Source organism: Sus scrofa, chromosome 15 (genome assembly GCF_000003025.6).
Source record: "Sus scrofa isolate TJ Tabasco breed Duroc chromosome 15, Sscrofa11.1, whole genome shotgun sequence".
Taxonomy (NCBI): Eukaryota; Metazoa; Chordata; class Mammalia; order Artiodactyla; family Suidae; genus Sus; species Sus scrofa.
The window spans coordinates 11,259,445-11,278,026 of record NC_010457.5 but is presented as its reverse complement, the minus strand read 5'-3'; the positions used below and the strand labels follow the sequence as shown (position 1 = coordinate 11,278,026).

Here is an 18,582-nt window from a genome sequence, read left to right as displayed (position 1 = left end):
AGAATTTTATAATAACACTGGATCAGATTTGTACACTTCTTTATAAGATTCAGGACAAAGCTAAATTTTTGCTGTTCAGATTTTATTTCTTTCCAACAATCTCTAAGACAAAGGGTGGCCTATGTATGGAAGCAACTCAGAGAAGGTTCTGGCAAATATTTATTTCTTTCTTCTCTTAGCTGGGCTAAATTTAGGGGTGATGGTATTAAAAATCAGAGATTCATATGTTATGCTTTATTTGGCTTAAAAGGAGCAATTTCTTTTTCTTCAGCTCCAGATTATAAAAATAACCTAAAATAGCCTAATTGCATTATGCCCATATGAATAAATGCAATTACTTCTTACTGACAGCATTGCTAATCAAGAATGTTGATTATAAGTGCTAAAATTATGCAACTAATATTTAGTTTCAGATTCAAAAGATTCATTAAATATTTATTTACATGCTAAATACTGGAGGATAACAACTAAATACACGTAAGCATTCATATCTAAGAAAATGTCTATGTAAAATCAATTAAATTTCTAAAACATGGAGTTCCCGTCGTGGCACAGTGGAGACAAATCTGACTGGGAACCACGGGGTTGCCTGTTTGATCCCTGGCCTCACTCAGTGGGTTGAGGATCTGGTGTTGCCATGGGCTGTGGTGTGGGTCACAGACATGGCTCTGATCTGGCGTTGCTGTGGCTCTGGCATAGGCCAGTGGCAACAGCTCCGATTGGACCCCTAGCCTGGGAACCTCCATGTGCTGCGGGTGCGGCCCTAAAAAGACAAAAAAAAAAAAAAAATTCTAAAACATAAATTGAATATATTCCAAGTTCTGTAGAAGGTTTAATAAATTCATTTTAAGAGTAGTCTACAATCTTCTTTCTGTTCAAATGCTTTTCTCACTTGAAAAATAAGGTAAATAGGTTAGAGTTCTGTGATGGCCTAGCAATTCAGATGGGTAAATTAGTCCTATAGGGAAAAAAGTAGAGAAAAACTTGTCTCTGAATTGAGCAAAGATTTACCCACAATCCCCAGTCATGGCAGACTTACCCTATTCCTTTCTTTATAATAATCAATTTACATAATGAAAATCCAATTCCAAATTTAGTAAGTCAACCAACTATTTAAGTTAAAGCTGTGAATGCGGAGAAATTGAAGGTCTGAATGCTGATACATGTATCTAGCCAAAATGGTCATTTTTCTACAGCTTTACTCTTAATCCCCACAGAAAACAGTACAGAGCTCTCTGCAAAATCATATGCAAGGAACATTAAAACAGCCAAGGGCATGGTCAAAATAATACCTAAACTCTAGAGTTATCCCACTGGTTTCAGAGTTGAAAATTGGTTTCATCAAAATCCTATTTGCTTCTTTTATTTCTGTGGCTGAAGTTTTGCACCCTTCAGTTCAAGATGATTAATTTAGGAAATTGTGTTTTGTTTTTCTATTCAATTTTATTGGAATAAAAGGCACTGCCAGAATTGAATTGGATAACATATTGGAAAGCTACTTGATTAATTTTCATTTCCAAAATCCATGTTATTAAAGTACATTTTCTAAATGTGTTGTATATATCTAAGTTATAGCTGTCCTAGCTATAACTATGTTTTAGAATATATAGGTTAAAAAATCTATCAGTTGTTATAATTTTATGTTATAAAGCTTCATGAGATTGTTACTGAATATAATAAAGAGAATAGAATTAACATATTAGGGTAATTTATTCTTCTTAATTTTCTACACAAAAAACTTCCAAAAAAAAATTAAGGCAAGGAATCTTTTCATTTATTTTGAGTGATAAAAATGTGGAGAGACAAATACTGGTATTATCTATTTCAGTCTGCAAGTGCAGACAAAATCTTTGGGGAAAAAGGTTTTTACTACTTAGAACTCCTTGAAAATTTCTATAATACTACAAAGAAATTGTGGTTAAAAAAAGAATAAGAGTTTCTTGACAAAAATGATGTATTTAAAACAGCCCAGAGGCAAAACTTTAAGGCTTGCCTTTTGTTTCTTGGATCTTTATGTCCTCACTCAGTGTCACCACTAACGAATGCTCTCCAATATCTCAGGTGTCCAGGGTCCGCAGGTACTTACTCATCTTCCTCATTCCCTCCTCATTTCCATAAACTACACTAAGAAACTGTCTGAAATTCATCCCTACTTAGGTCCTAGTGATTGGCAATAGTCTAAAGTTATTACCACCAGGGAAAAAGCACTATAGGAAAGTGTACATTACAATGTCTGGTTGTATGAATGTATAGAGAAAAGAATTATTTTTCTCCACGAAAAACAGTCTCTGATACGAGTTCCCATTATGGCTCAGGGGTAAAGGATCCATGTGGTATCCATGAGGATGTGGGTTTGATCCCTGGCCCTGCTCAGTGGTTAAGGATCTGGCATTGCTATGAGTTACACTGTAGGTTACAGATGCAGCTCAGATCTGGTGTTGCTGTGGCTGTGGAGTAGGCAGGCAGCTGCAGCTCTGATTCAATCCCTAGACTGAGAATTTCCATATGCTGCAGGTGCGTCCCTAAAAAGACAACAAACAAACAAACAAAAACCCACAAGGGGTGGTGGGGTAGCAGAAATATTTTGAGCCACAGGTTAGGAAAATAAATAAAGCAAGGAGCTTCCACTGAGGCTCTGATACAGTTCTTTCATGAAGATAATAAACATTGTTACTATACTAGTTAAATTTGTTGTTCAGCTGAGATTATAAATAGAGTATTCTGACAAGAGAATTTTCTCCCTTTGAGATAGTACAATCTGAGGAAGAAATGCTAAAAATAAAACAAAACCAAAAACAAATCTTAGTAAAGAAAACATAAAAATATCCCTTTTGCAGAGACCATACAAGGAAATCAATAGCTTGCACACCTAAATTTGAAGGTACTGAAAGGCTCGCGCAAGGTATGGAGACACATTCTTAAGAGAAAGTGATAATTTTCAATACTGTGTGAGTTTAAGCTTAAAATTACACTGGGCAGGAAAAAAATAAGTTAATGTAGAAAACCATTTTGGAAACACAAACTTTTCCATTTTAAAGCTGTTATGCAAACTTAAATCTTTGCCCTCATCTCCTAGGTATTACTCATTTCTTAAATAGTCATCTAATTTTTATATTTTAAATTGACTATTTTTACAAATAACATGAAAGTATTTTGTTTTACCCATTATTGTAAGGTGCAGAATTAGAGAAAGAGGAAATATGATACAGTGGATATTGGTGGCACACTCCAAACTCAAGAGTCTAAACCTCACTGACATTCCTGAATAAGACAAGTATACATGAGGTAAGAAGGTCTGAGGGTTCTGGTGAGCTGAGAACATGGGTTTTATATGAAAGTGATAGCTGCTTTGCAACTTGGACTGTGTCCACTCAGGCATGTGAGCCCAACAATGCTACACATTTTTATTTTTTCATTAGTGGACAGAAATCTACATTTTCATGTGAAATTTTCATTTTCAATGAGAAGCTAAAAAATCTCTTTCAGGAAGAGTCAATATCATACTTGCTAATGAATATTTACACTTAAAGTATGACTAAATTCTTAAGCAAACTGAATGAAACTCTTAACTATAGCAGTGGAGGATCTCATGAGTGAGTAGAAAAAATATTTTAGTTAAGTATTTTTCATGTTGCTAAAAAGTCACTGCATGAATGTCTTTCTTCATCTTACGCTCTAGTTTTAATGATTTGATTTTATGCTATAACAATCCACATTTCTATCCTTCCTAAAATGGAAATCATTCCTTTTCATCTCAAATAACATATATAAATAATCTCTGACAACAGAACTTAAAATCAAAATGGGACAGAAGCCCAGATTCTCTTGAAGTGAATGGGTTGAGGGATGAAGATGGTAGAGTTCAATATACCCACTTCATAACCTTTTAATTATGACTGGATTACAATCATACTTTTGCTCCCTTGGTAATTCCAAATTTTAAAGGCTAGGGATCATCAACCCCATTCTATTCCTCTAGTTCTAAGAATGGAAACATGAAGTTCTGGAAGAGGTGTTTATTTTTAAAGCTGGGGTGGGGGAGACAATTTGAGTAATGCACAAAATACCTTAAAAGAGAATTTTATATTTCCCCTAATCTAGCTATTCTCAAGATAGTTTTTTCCTTGCATTAATTATAGTTTGCATCTTTTACTTTGATATGATGTGATGTGACAAGTTAGAGGCCATCACCTGGACAATTCAAACAAAAGAAAATTTATGATAAAAATACATGCTTCAAAAGTTTTAATTATGAGGTTTTGCTACAGCTCCAATGCATATCTGGAGTAACCATATTACATATTATGAAATCATCATGGAAACATCATACCTGTTTCAAAAGTGTGTAGTTGGAGCCATCAGTGCTAATTTTCCTTATCTCATGATGGTCAGCAAGAATTAGAAAAGGTTCTTCATCTACATGCCAAGACAAGAAACATATTATACTTTTAGTATTTATGGTTTTCAACTCTGCTTAGTCTCAGTTTAGTTACTACAGCAATGCAAGTTCAAATGCAGTGCCCTCTGGTAGGATTAATGGTTAAAAAATTTATACTGAGCACCTCAGCTGATAATAACGTGAAAATAAAGCAGATATTTATGCAATATAGGAAATCAAGACAATTCCAAATCCCTCTCTTCATCTCAGTTTTCTTGATTATTAAACTGTCTAATTTATTTGGAATTAGTGGAAAATATCCACTTAAAATCTTATTTTTAAGTAAATTTCAGAAAAGGATAATCTGCACCTATCTTAGAAAACTACAGTACAGCCAAACATTTATAAATCAGAAATTCTCTCTTGATAGTCAAACAACCAGCTATCATCTCAGACAGACTTTGGTAAAAAACAAAAGTTTCACCATCTACATGAACATTTTTCATCCACCTAGTGGCTTCCCTCAAGTAAAATAGTCTTGATTTCCTTCTTGTTTGTCCCACATGATTTAGTATCTCATTTGTTCTAGGAAAGATAATAAAAATAATATGACTAAGCTTCATATATATAAAGATCAAACTCATTTGAAACATTTGTCTTTCTAAGATGCATTCATATACTTAGTTGCTTGGTAAGAAAAAAATGTTTTCTCTTTGTACCACTGCACCTGCAGCATATGGAAGTTACAGGGCTAGGGGCTGAATTGAGCTGAAATCGCCAAGCTACACCACAGCCACAACCACAGTAACAGCAATGTGGAATTTGAGCCATTTCTGCAACCTACACCACAGCTTGCAGCAATGTGGGATCCTTAACCCATTGAGCGGGCCCAGGACTGAAGCAGCATCCTCACGGACACTGTATCAAGTTCTTAACCTGCTGAACCACAACAGGAACTCTGGGGTAAGAAAATTTAATGTCAGAACAAAAATTAGAAAAAAAATAAAAGAGGTAGTCACTATATAATTTAATAAGGATTCATTATAAGTCATTTATTGTTATAGAATGTTGTCCTCTTTGTTTTATGTTCAAACTTACTACTTTCCTTCTTCTAGCCCTTAGTTTCACAGAATATATAATATGTAGCACACTATACTATGTTTCACTGTATTCTATGTCAGGGATTAGAAATGTGTGCCACAGATGCTGGACATCACCTTCTACCAGCGATGGCACTGCCTCTACTCATTCCAGTCTTTCTGTTGAGGCTAAATTAAGACTCAGAACCCTACTTAAGAGTTGGCTTTCAGGTTCAAGGTGCCTGGCCATCTCATCAATATAGTTCTATATTTACAATTATAAAATTAATAAATGGTGTTCCACCTCAATACTTAGGTAGTTCTTTACAACTTAAAACGTAAGAACTTAAACCTTGAAACCCTAGAGAGAAAGAGAAAAATCACCTTTACACTGGTTTTGGCAATGACATTTTTGCCTAAAAACTCCTTTACACTGGTTCTGACAATGATGTTTTTGCCAGACAAAAAACAAAATCAAAAAATCACCAAGTAGGAGTATTAAACAAACAAAAAACTTCTGCAGGCAAAAGAAACCCAGAACATAATGAAAAGGCAACATATGGGATGAGAGAAAATACAAATAACATATATGATAAGATATTATTATCCAAAAATATATAGAGCTCATACAAATCAATAACAAAAATAAACTGTCTGATTTTTTTAAATGGGCAGAGGAACTAAATAGACATTTTTCAAAAGAAGATATACAAATGGCCAAAAGGCACATGAAAAGGTGCTCAACATCACTAATCATCAGGGAAATACAAATCAACACCATAATGAGGCATCAGCTCACGCTTGTTCTAGACAGTGCTGTCACATATTCATGTCCCTATTACACAGTTAGGGACAAAGAGATTTGCAGCAGAACAAATTTCTGTTTGTGTCATAAAAATGACAAGAGTTAAATGTTGGTGGTGAAGGAGGAAAAGACAACCTTTGTGCTCCATTGGTAGAAATATAAATTGGTCCAACCCCTATGAAAAACAGTATGGAGGTTGCTTCAAAAAATAATAAAAATGATAAAACTAACATCCAGCACTCTCACTTCTGGGTATATATCTAAAGGAAGTGAAAACAGGATATCAAAGATATATCTGCACTCTTATATTTATTGTAGCATTATCCACAATAGCCAAATCATGGAAACAATCTAAGTGTCCATCAACAGATGAATAGGATTTGTTTAGCCATAAGAAAAGTAAAATCCTGCCATTTGAAACAATGTGGATGATACTTGAAGATATTACGCTAAGTTAAATACCACCTCCTTCATACGATTCTTTTATGAAAAGTTTAAAAATGAGTGGTTTAGAGATTTTATCTCTTCTTCTCATCCCGTGTCACAAAATGAATGAGATGGAAAGTCATGAACTTGCCAAGAACAACAAAAGGGTAGGGTGGTAGACAAAACAATGTGCCCCAAATAATACACAAATTGATTCAGGATAAACACTCAAAGAATAAGTGAGAGTAGAATAAAAATTGAAAGGAATTGCTTTGTCTCCATAATGTACAATATTTGAACTAGTTAAAAGATTAACTTTTAAATTTCTATCCCTGTTATTCATTTTATGAAAGTAGATGAGAAAACATCTAATGTTTTAAATGTTGTCACCAACATAAATATGTTAAAAAAAAAACCTGGTAATACTATTTGATTCATTATGCTCAATATCAAGTAAGGGGAATAGAGACATCTTATGTGCCTTTTTTGACCCATTTTATCAGTTACTACAGTATATTGTTTTGCGTAATTTTAGAAAGTTTGATTTTTCCCCTAATAAATCATAATATATTTTAAGTTACAGGCTACATTTTATATAATTTTCTAATTTATAGAGTCAAACATTACTAGGAATAAACAGAAGTTTAATATATTTGCTGAATCACTGGAAAGATTCAAATTGTCTTTTATGGCTGATTTACTGTTATTGTTGTCATATTATTACCATTATTATTTTTTACCTATTGTTCTCCATGGCACATATATATGAATATGTGTGGTATAGAGGAGAAAGAAAAAAATATTAGGGCACTGTCATAACATGCTCTTTAATAGTCCTGGCCAAACCTACTCCCAAGAACTTGTAGTTCAGCAGGAAGGAGTTCTAGAGAGTTCTTTTTACTTGTTCTCAAAATCTAGAAAATTTTAATAATTCACAAGACTACACTGTAATGGTATTTCAAACAAAGTAGTGCATGGACAACACACAAAATCAGAATGACAGATTCCCATGCTAAGGGCAATAAAGAATTTTGATTTCTCAGAAACAGCAAGCGAATTCAAAAAAATAGCTATAAAGTTCAGGATCTATGTGTATAACTGAGGCTGGATCAGTGGATAAATTCAATTCAATACCTGAGAGTGATTTGCAGCCATTTGGGTTATCAGGTTGTATTTCATATCCATCCGTACAGAGGCACTTGTAGGTCCCATATGTATTGATGCATTGCTGGCTACACGGAAAGCCCAAAGAGCATTCATCAATGTCTACACATGTTTTACCATCATCCTTCAGGTGAAATCCAGGCCAGCATTTGCACTGGAGAATGAAAAACGAGCATAATCAATTCATATCCTTGTCACTGTCTCTTTCGATTGGATATCCCTTTAGCATGATTCAACTAAGAAAATCATCTAAAAAAAAGATAATAGCAAGTCTTTTTGTCCCTCAGCAATTAACCTTTAATAAGTATTACATATATTATGTAAAGTTGAAATTAAAACAGCATTCTTTCAAATATCTTCATTTGATCTTCTAAGGTTGGCAAGATTACAAAGGTTAAATGACATCACTTAGAAAGCTCTATAGCTAGAGAATGGCAAGGAAAACAAAACAAAAGCATCAATTTTGTTCTTTTTCTATTGTACTATATTGTGTTTTGAGGAGATTTTAACAGTCATAAGGATTAACCCTAATGTATAGCTTTGAAAATTACCAGCATTGTCACTTGTATTATTATGGCATACTTTGTCATAGAGCATTGCAGAAATCTATGACATAGGCATTATTATCCTTAGTTAACCCATGAGAAACCTAGAAGCACAAAGGCGATATTGTCTACATAAAGCTGGTAGGAGATCTGAGGCTGTCTGTAATTTTTAACAAATAGTAAGGCTCAATTAATATTTATTGACTGGGTGTGACTCCTTAACAAAACATGTTAATGTGTGGAGAAATAAAAAATTACCACAGTTTCACTGTCATGACAATGTGCATCAAGTCATCTTTTTTTTTTTTAGCTCTCTATCATGTTTTGTAAGACTGATGATTCTGTGATCTTTACTAACTGATATATCAGTTCTGAGAATAGTGTCATGCCATGTACATCTTTGTATTCCTGAAACTAATACAGTGCTGTGACTGGTCTTGCAATTCTATACTCAGTCCCTTCCAAGTAGGATGTAAGAATTATAATTATACAAAATGAACCTATAATTTGCCAAACGACTATGATCAAAGGCTACTTAGTGGCCTTTGAATAAAGGGACTTGTGAATACTGAAGAGGATAGTGAATCAAGGAGAAAATCTAGGTTGTTAAGAAAAGCTAGTATTTAAGAATTATTCATAATAAACATTTGTGTCTTTGCATCTATTGGTGAAATATTAGAGAGATACATGTGCTTATTAAATAATCAGCAAACAATTAATTGAGGAGTAGAAATTTTTAAGTACAAAAAAAAGGTGCTCGTTACATGGAAAAGGAACAACTTCATCTGAAAGTGCTCAAAAGTTTCCTAAGTCCTTTTACAAGAAAGAATCCCTTTAACTCCTGGTACTTTTATCTTTAACAATCTATATACCAATACTTATCTAATAATCATAACCAATTTTAAACATTTTTATAATCTCCAAAATGCATTAGGAAGCAAGGAAATCAAAGCAAAAGCCACAATTGAATTTTCCAAATTCTCCTTATCATATCTGAGCCTTGACAATATTACTTTTCCTTGAGAAGATCCCTCCTACTACCTGATTTAGGAAGTTAGGGGGAATTGGTGCTAATGCTATGGCAAAAAGAAAAAAAGAGAGAAAGGTGCTAAATGATACTGAAGTATACACTTAAAAATAGTTAAAATGATAAATTTTATATCATATATTTCACCATAATTTAAAAATTAATTAAGACAAACCTAATAAGCTACAAAAAGTTATCAGTGAAAAGAATTGGAAATTAGATCACATGACCCAGAAACAGAAGACACACAGGCAGACACAGGGTAGGGTTGAATTCAAGGGGTACTTGAGGACAGGTGAGAATGTGTTAAATTCCTCCCAAAAAGAGTATTATGAAAAGAAACAGAATATCAATTCTAAGAGGGTTCCTGAAAATCACTTTGAATGGCTAGTCAGGATTATACAACTATTGTATTAAATAAGTTGGCTTGGATAAAAACACATTTATAGAAAATAAATTTCTTAAAGATAAAATTGATAAAAGTTGCCAAATTAATGTACATTTCTATATACAGATGAAATAAGGATTTTAAGGTTTTTTAAAGATCTGTTTCTTAAAAGAGATTTAAAAAAAGATAATTTCCTTCTTAGTCCATTAACCTGTTTTAACAAAAACAATTTTGTTCCCCATAATTAAAAGCCATTTGTGGGAAATTCTACTAAACCTAACGTTCATAAACTGAATGAAAAAAAATAATAATTTGTGTCCTCAAAGATAAAAGAGATATTCATCTATATTTAATAGAAAGTAACAGTATTGATTATCTTATTTCTAATACACACATTGAAACATTTATCTCCCATAAGTGTATTTATTTTCACATGGTAAGTTATCCTTCCCATCAAAATAAGATTCTTGCTTAAGTTGAGAGTTATTACTCCCTTTTGAATAGTTTGATCTAGTGTATTTGTTTTATAGTAAGCATGTGAATTGTTCACAGTCCAGAAGGTCTAAATTTTGCTTTTATATGCAATTTTCATTTTATTGCAAAATTTGGAGGAGAATCTGTCATGTTCTGCTGATATTGTAATGAAAAATAGGTTACTGGATAGTTTTCCCCATTCCCTGAAAAAGAGAAATGCATGAGCTGGAATTTTTTTCCCAAAATAGATAAACATTTTTTTTTTTTTTTTTTGCTTTTTTTTTTCAGGGCCACACCCAAGGCATTTGGAAGTTCCCAGACTAGGGGTTAAATCAGAGCTACAGCTCCTGGCCTACACCACAGCCACAGCAATGCCAGATGGGAGCCATGTCTGTGACCTACATCACAGCTTATGGCAATGACAGATCCTTAACCCCTGAGAGAGGCCAGGGATCAAACCTGCATCCTCATGCATACTAGTCAGATTCATTTCTGCTCTGCCACATGGGAACTCCCGAGATAAGCATTTTGTTGTTTGTAATATTTTTTACTCAATCTCCTATAAATAAATTTTCAGAAAAATAATATATATATAAATATATATCTCCATATTAAAGTAACATATGTATCTCAACACAACATGTAAAATATTTGCATTGAATCTTTGCTTCAATCTCATGATTTTACTCTTAGCTTCTTCAATTTTTGAATGGTCTTGCTCCTCCCAGTAGGTATTTTATTTTATTCATTAGTTTTGACATGTTATATATTTAGGAACATTATTCACAGCAGTTTTGTTGCTATCATATACATGGACTTTCTGAATAATTAAATACTTTGTCTATTTCAACTAGGATTCTCATTTCATTCTATGACTCCTTCAGATAAGTCAAAGTGAAAATACTGATATTTTAAAGGTATCAATAAACAACTATTTTTGTGTGAGGAATCTTATAAAGTAATTAAATTAGTATGATTTAGCATGGCTTTCTGAGTAAGACCTACTTCTACCAAGAGTAGTTTTCTAAATAGGGAATCTCTGGGCACTCAGTATTTCTTAAAAAAATATTAAAACTCACTTTGGATATTACTTCAAAAGGTCACAATTGATAGTCTATAGTTTTTACATTTTATCTCTCAGATTGTTATGACAGATTTTAAACACACACAGGATAAACACTAATAAATCTATTTTGAAATTTAAATTTTAGGCAGAAAAATAGATGTATAGGTAGACATATAGTCTAAATGATAGAAATAGATTATTATTTATAATATTATAAAATCTTAACTATCATCTCTAATAGTTATATAAAACATTCCCTGATTATTTGGAAACATTTCTATATTAATTATACATAAATCACCAATAATATTTTTTCCATTTATTTGGGTTTCAAAATATTTACTGCCAAAATTAATTATCTGACATATACTCATCTCATTAAGAGCTATCCTGGCTTATTTGTTTTGTCTCCTTCTACCTATACAGAGTGTTTGGGAATCAGCACATTTGCGTTTTATCTATGAGCTTATCCAATTCTTGTTACTAAATATTTTGTCTAAAAACTTTTTTTATAAATATAGCTTTATCGGTATTTTACTTTTTAATCTCTATGTTTACACGGGGGGAAATGATTATTGTACTTTTTAGGTTATAGCTATATACACTGACCAATGTAGTTAATCTTAATCTTAATCATAACACCAGAAAGTCAAAGATTAAAAATGGCAAAATAGTTGTTTGGCTGAATTTATCGTTAGACAGAACTGGCTGGGGAAAAAGCCAAGCATCTCTGCAACAGACATTTTTTTTTTCTCTAGTATTTTTTAAAGAAAGCCACTGAGCCCCCAGTAAAACACTTTTAGATGTGAGAAATGAGGCAGCTGATTCCAATGTAAAGAATTATAATGTTCTAAAAGTCTTCCTTATATTGAACAGAATTCACTTCCAACTCCTAATTCCAACCTTTGAAACAATCAGGCAAGGTATGCTCCCGATTCTTGTACTTCATATATTTAAACACAGATGACCAGTCATTTTGCTATAGGTGAAACTTCCAAAAGTATTTTCCAGACCCCTTATGCCACTTAATGTACAAATGTAGATACACTACATTTTGTCAAGTTTCCCTTTAAAATGTCATGTCCATGACTGGGCACAGTACCCCAGGACTATTCTGATCAGCACAGAGCTCAGTAGAGCAGAATCTAACCTCTATACTACTCTTAATTGGCCTTAGACTGCCTCTGTTTCATAGGAGCCATGTGCTTCTGCTGACTCATGCAGAGCTACCGTCCAGTTAAAAAGACTAATTTCCAGCTGAATTGCTTTTACATGTGTTTTCCCACATTTACATAATTGATTTTAACCTAATGTACCACTTAACTTCAATATTTTGTTTGTATGCATCCTCCATTACAACATATTGAAACGAGATGTTTTCAAAAGCTATTTCTGTCAATCAATTTTGTCAGTGAATTACCTTCTTCATGAAAATGGTACCAATGAAAAGCAATGAGAATATTAGGCATGATTTATTTTGTGTACCTGTATTCAGTTCTAATAATTTATCTGTAGTCTATTTTTCTTCCTGTTTATATGAAAAAATGTTGTATTCTCCAATTCTATGGGAAATAAATGATTAGCCCCATCCACTTCAGAGATGTATGAGAGGAAAAATGAAGGGACAAATGGGAATTTAAGAGAGTTGAATACATATTTACACAGCTATTAACAGCAGGATCTTTCCCAAGCACTGATCTTCCTTTGCTTACTTTTTTCTTTATGTTCAGCATTTATTAGAAAACTATTTTGGGTTTCAACCCCTGGCCTGGGAACTTTTGCATGTCACAAGAAAAAAATTTTTTTTCGTCTGCCTGAGTATAGTCTAACAGTTTTTATAGTGTGCTATTATCATAGTTTGCTTATACAGAAACTCTCCATTTAAGTAGCTTTAACTAATAATATTATGATGACTTTAATTTTTATAGCTATATTGGATTAAGTAATTTTTATTATCTTACATTCTAACATATCACATGATTTGCTATTTTTGATGAGTACCTACCTTGTAACTGACTGGAAGGTCCTGACAATCTTGAGAACATCCACTGATTCTCTTACTCAAACATTCATTTATATGGCAGTTTCTCTCATCTGAGCCATCACCACAGTCATCCTTATTGTCACAAAGACTTCCACTGGGAATGCACCTGCCATTTTTGCACATAAAAAATGAACTGTTGCATGACTGTTCTGGAAAAAGAAAATAAAACAAATGGAACATAAAAGGCATGCCATTTTTTTACACTACGGATACTGAAAACATTCCCAAATATGATAATGTGTCTGTCAAAAATTATAGTAAATATAGGTATATATAAAATGTGTTATATTCACTGTAGTATTTTATATATAAAGAAAATCAGAGGCAAATTACACTTTCATGTTCAACACACGGCAAACCTAGTTTTACATTGAAAATTAACAACCAAAATAAGCATTTATAGTAGAATTAATGGAGTACGTCTGTCTTCTATATTGTGAAGAATAAGTTCAAAAGTGTAAAGACAGCTTGACATTTCCCTCAAGCCATAGGTCTCTGAGAAATTATATGTCACTAAAAATTAAGGATCTAGAATAGACATTCCTAAATTTTTCCCTTCCTGGAATTATAACATTGACATTTTTAAGTCCAGGCACATAAAAGACACTTGTATTGAATAATAGTTGTTCCAAATAAAGCTAGAGAAAGGAGTTCAGGTTTTGCAGCTATTCATAACCGTTAATTTGAACATTATTCATTATCACACATGATAAAATAAAGCATATTAACATGTAAACTGCACGAAAAAAGTAATTGGGTTCATTCTAAATTTATAACTATGTATTCAATCTTTGGAATAGTAAAGTGAAAAATACACCAATTTTGGCTTATGTATATATTTCTGTTCATATGATATATAACATTTCATTTTGCCTAAGTCTGAATAACATTGACTTCATCTCAGTAAATCTTAACTTCTTGGAGTTCCCGTCATGGTTCAGTGGTTAACGAACCTGACAAGCATCCAGGAAGATATGGGTTCGATCCCTGGCCTCACTCAGAGAGTTAACAATCTGGCGTTGCAGGGAGCTGTGGTGTAGGTCACAGATGTGGCTCGGATCCCGCATTGCTGTGGCTGTGGTATAGGCCAGTGATTACAGCTCCAATTAGACCCCTAGCCTGGGAACCTCCATATGCCATGGGTGCGGCCCTAAAAATATAAATAAATAAATAAATAAATAAATAAATCTTAAGTTCTTTTATAATTAAATTTTCAAATAGTTCCATACAGGGAAATTATCCTCACATAAAATAATGTATTAAAAAAAGTAACTTTTGGAGTTCCCGTTGTGGCTCAGTGGTTAATGAATACAACTAGGAACCATCGGGTTGAGGGTTCAATCTCTGGCCTCTCTCAGTGGGTTAAGGATCCAGCGTTGCCGTGAGCTGTGGTGTAGGTTGCAGATGTGGCTTGGATCCTGCGTTGCTGTGGCTGTTGCGTAAGCTGGTGGCTACAGCTCCGATTAGACTCCTAGCCTGGGAACCTCCATGTGCCACAGGTGCAGCCCTAGAAAGGACAAAAAAAGACAAAAAATTAAAAATTAAAAAAAAAGAAAAAGTAACTTTTTTTAAAAAAAAAAGGGCAAGCTGATGGAGTCATTGGTTCATTGCCTCACATCTTCATATTTTTGATAGACTGAAATTTCTGTAATTGGTTCCAAAATACATTGACTTGGCAACAAAACAAGGTTGATTCCTAGGATCCTGCATAGTATCAACAGAAGTATCACATTCTTAATTATTTGCATTTCCTCTCATTGATTACCATAGGAGACTTAAAAACTAGGGTCACGGTATTGACTTTAAAAAACAAATTTTGGGATAAACACAACATTATATATTTTCTGTACCTGCACTTTTGCACTTTGGGTTTAGAGGTGCTTCATCAGAATGGTCTGGGCAGTCAAAGTCTCCATCACACTGCCACTGAGTATTTAAAAGACATCGTCCATCAGCACAACTAAATTCTTCTGCACTGCACTGTTGGTATCCTGGAGACAAGGAAACATTCTAATTCATACAACAAATATTCATTAAAGTTTATTTCATAATGTACACTAAACCTAATTAACTATGTGCATTACCCAGGCCTCTTATGGGAAATATTTCTCATTTCTTTCTAGGGCAGTTGTGATACTTGCAAGAAATATTTGTGGTTGGGAAATAGAATTAAAGTCTAGAAAACAAAGCTGGAAAGAAGGCACTCTTATTGTTCCTTCATAAGGAAACAAGAATGCAATACTTGAGAACATCATCTCTGTTTACCTACCATCTATATTCTAAAGGTCTCCCTTAGAAGAGAAAACAAAAATTAAAGCTACTCAAAATTATTTTCAAGACTAAGCTTTGTTACATATAGTACTAGAATATGTGGATGAACTGATTCTGGGTTATAAAGATAATTTTCAGAATGTATAATATCATGTTTATGTTTGGGAAGCAGTACTGAAAGTATAAAGAAATTATTAAAACAGGAAAATTAAAAGCCAATTTATAAAGCAATAAGCACAAAAACTATTGTAATTATCCTATATACTGATTCTTAGAGGCATTCAAAATCTTTATTCAAGTCGCAATATCAATCTATCAATTGTTAATGTTCATATCTATTCTTGTTTGTAAGTAAAACTAATTTGATTTTGATTATTATAAAGTTTTAGATTGGAATTTTTCCTAGGTTTGTTAACAATAAAAAATGTCATTTATATTATAAACTTTCTGGTAAATGTGGGCCAATATTTAACTTTTGAAGGAAGAAAGACTTTTATGGTTAAAAAATAAAGTTTTAATAGAAAAAATGTGTCAATAATGATTGAGATGTTTATCATGTTGCATGACAAAACTAGATAGCTCTAAAATAACATCTTTCCCTAGTATTTCTTCCCTCCCTCTCCTTCATTAGTTCCTCCTCTTCAGTCAATACCTATGATCAAGTCTCTTCTAACCCAAAATCTATCCACATAACTCTTAACAACACATCCCTGCTTCCCAGTATGCCTCAATCTTGATTTCACTTACCACCAGTTCATCTTTCATTCATTAACATCTCATTTCTGCAATATCTACTTTCTGAAATTCCTCTAAGAGCTAACAAATATCAAGTGACAATTGGTAAATTCATAAGTGTCTCTGACTCCTATCTGCTTCACTTTTCTGCAGCATTTGATGCTATTGTCCATACTACCTTGGACTTAATATTCATAATCTACTCTCCCAGGCTTCTTTCTAACTTTGCCTTTGCTATTCCCTTTTTCTCCTCTTTCTGTATGAACTTTTCTCCTGTTCTACCCTAAAATGATACAGAGGAAGCCCTTATTGCAATCTTCAGTCTATAGTTTTCCCTTTTTCTACAGTGTGGGGTATTTCATTCTTTGTCCTATTTTAAATATACTAATGCTGATGGCTGTCAAGTTAATAATAATTTGTCCTGATCATACTCTAGCACTAAATTTTCAAACACTCACTATATAGCTTCATGTGATTATCTGATTAACACTTCATATTCAAAATGTCCAAAGTTAATTATTTGTTTCATCTCTCTTCTCCTGCACCAGCAAAACTGCCCCTTAACCTCATTCCAAAGTTCCTTTAACAGCAAAACCATCCTCCAAGTCATCCAAGCTAGAAATTCTATTTTATCCTCTATCTCTAACTGTAAATGAATTCTGACCCATTCTGCACTTTTCATTCCACCATTTCTGCCTTAGTTCCAAACCACAGTGTTAATCATTAGAACTATCGCAATAAACTCCTAACTAGTTTATTTTCTCTTTATGGCCCCTCTCTCCCAGGGTAATAGTTCATCCACCCTGCTGAAAAAGATGGTCCTAAAATATAAAGTTGACTGTGACATTTCTCCTGTTTCAAAATGTATGCTGGCCATTGAGAGGCAAAATAATTATATACAAATTCTTTAACATTGTGTTTCAGACTTTTTAGAATCCAGCTTCAGCTTAACTTTCTAACTTCAACTTACCTCACAAAAGACTGATTGCTATTCATCAACCATGTCAATTTATAGATTTTTGTAAACATACACAGAATTTAATATTTGTCTACAGCTATTTATAAGCACTTTACAATATGAATTCATTTAATTCTCTTAGCAGCTCTAATAGCTAAGCTACGTTATTGTATGTTTTTTTTACAGATGAGGAAATTGAGGTCAGGGAGGTGGAATAACTTTTTCAAGGTCACCTAGAAGCTACTTAATTAGCAGAGCAAGGACTTGGACCCAGGCTGTTTGGCTCTGGGGTTCATACTCTTAACCACTACCTCATGCTTCCTAGCATCTAAATATGATTTCCTCTTATATTCTCTGCTTCTGTTTTTTAGTGCCTCAAAAATTATCTTCTCAGCTCTGATTTTGTGTATTGTGATTCTTATTCTCATATGACAATGTATGCTATCATTCTATATTGTATTTCTGATTTTCCTCTTTGATTGTAGTTCCTTCTAGTGGGATCTCTCTCATTCATCTCCATATCAGCCAAATACAGTATCTAGCAGAGGAAATACATTTAATAATATATAACTCTACTTCAGATTTACATCATGAGTTATAACTTTTAAAATTTCACATTGAATTCATGACAATGTGATATGATCATAAAATATCAAATCCACAGATTTCAAAGAGATTCGTATCAAAAACCAAGGATATAGACATTGCAGAGGAAGGACAAATCTACTAAAGAAACTCCAGGAGTTCCTGTTGTGACGCAGTGGTTGGCGAATCCAACTGAGAACCATGAGGTTGCGGGTTCGGTCCCTGCCCTTGCTCAGTGGGTTGGGGATCCGGCGTTGCTGTGAGCTGTGGTGTGGGTTGCAGACGCGGCTCAGATCCCGCGTTGCTGTGGATCTGGCGTGGGCCAGTGGCTGCAGCTCTGATTTGACCCCTGGCCTGGGAAACTCCATCTGCTGCCAGAGCGGCCCAAAGAAATAGCAAAAAGACAAAAAAAATAAAAAAATAAAAAGAAACTCCACCTACTGCCTTTCATGGGTATGTATGGATTTCACTTTTCATTTTATATTTAGTCATGTATGTATTCAAATATTTTTAAAAAAATACTAGGTTTACATAAGATCTCAACTTCAACTGGGAATTTTTAATATACTAATTTTTATCACAAGTTATATATACACACACTCATATATAAAATGTTTATATATACATTATAGAGATA

At 33.4% G+C, this 18,582-nt stretch overlaps 1 protein-coding gene across 1 annotated transcript in view; it reads right to left on the bottom strand.

The window, feature by feature from the left end:
• The window catches only part of LRP1B (LDL receptor related protein 1B), a 1,887,165-nt gene that overhangs the window by 221,943 nt on the left and 1,646,640 nt on the right, over positions 1–18,582 (bottom strand). The window contains 4 exon segments of the mRNA XM_021076285.1: positions 4,331–4,416; positions 7,823–8,006; positions 13,358–13,545; positions 15,247–15,387. Coding sequence (XP_020931944.1) covers positions 4,331–4,416; positions 7,823–8,006; positions 13,358–13,545; positions 15,247–15,387 — 599 coding nt within the window.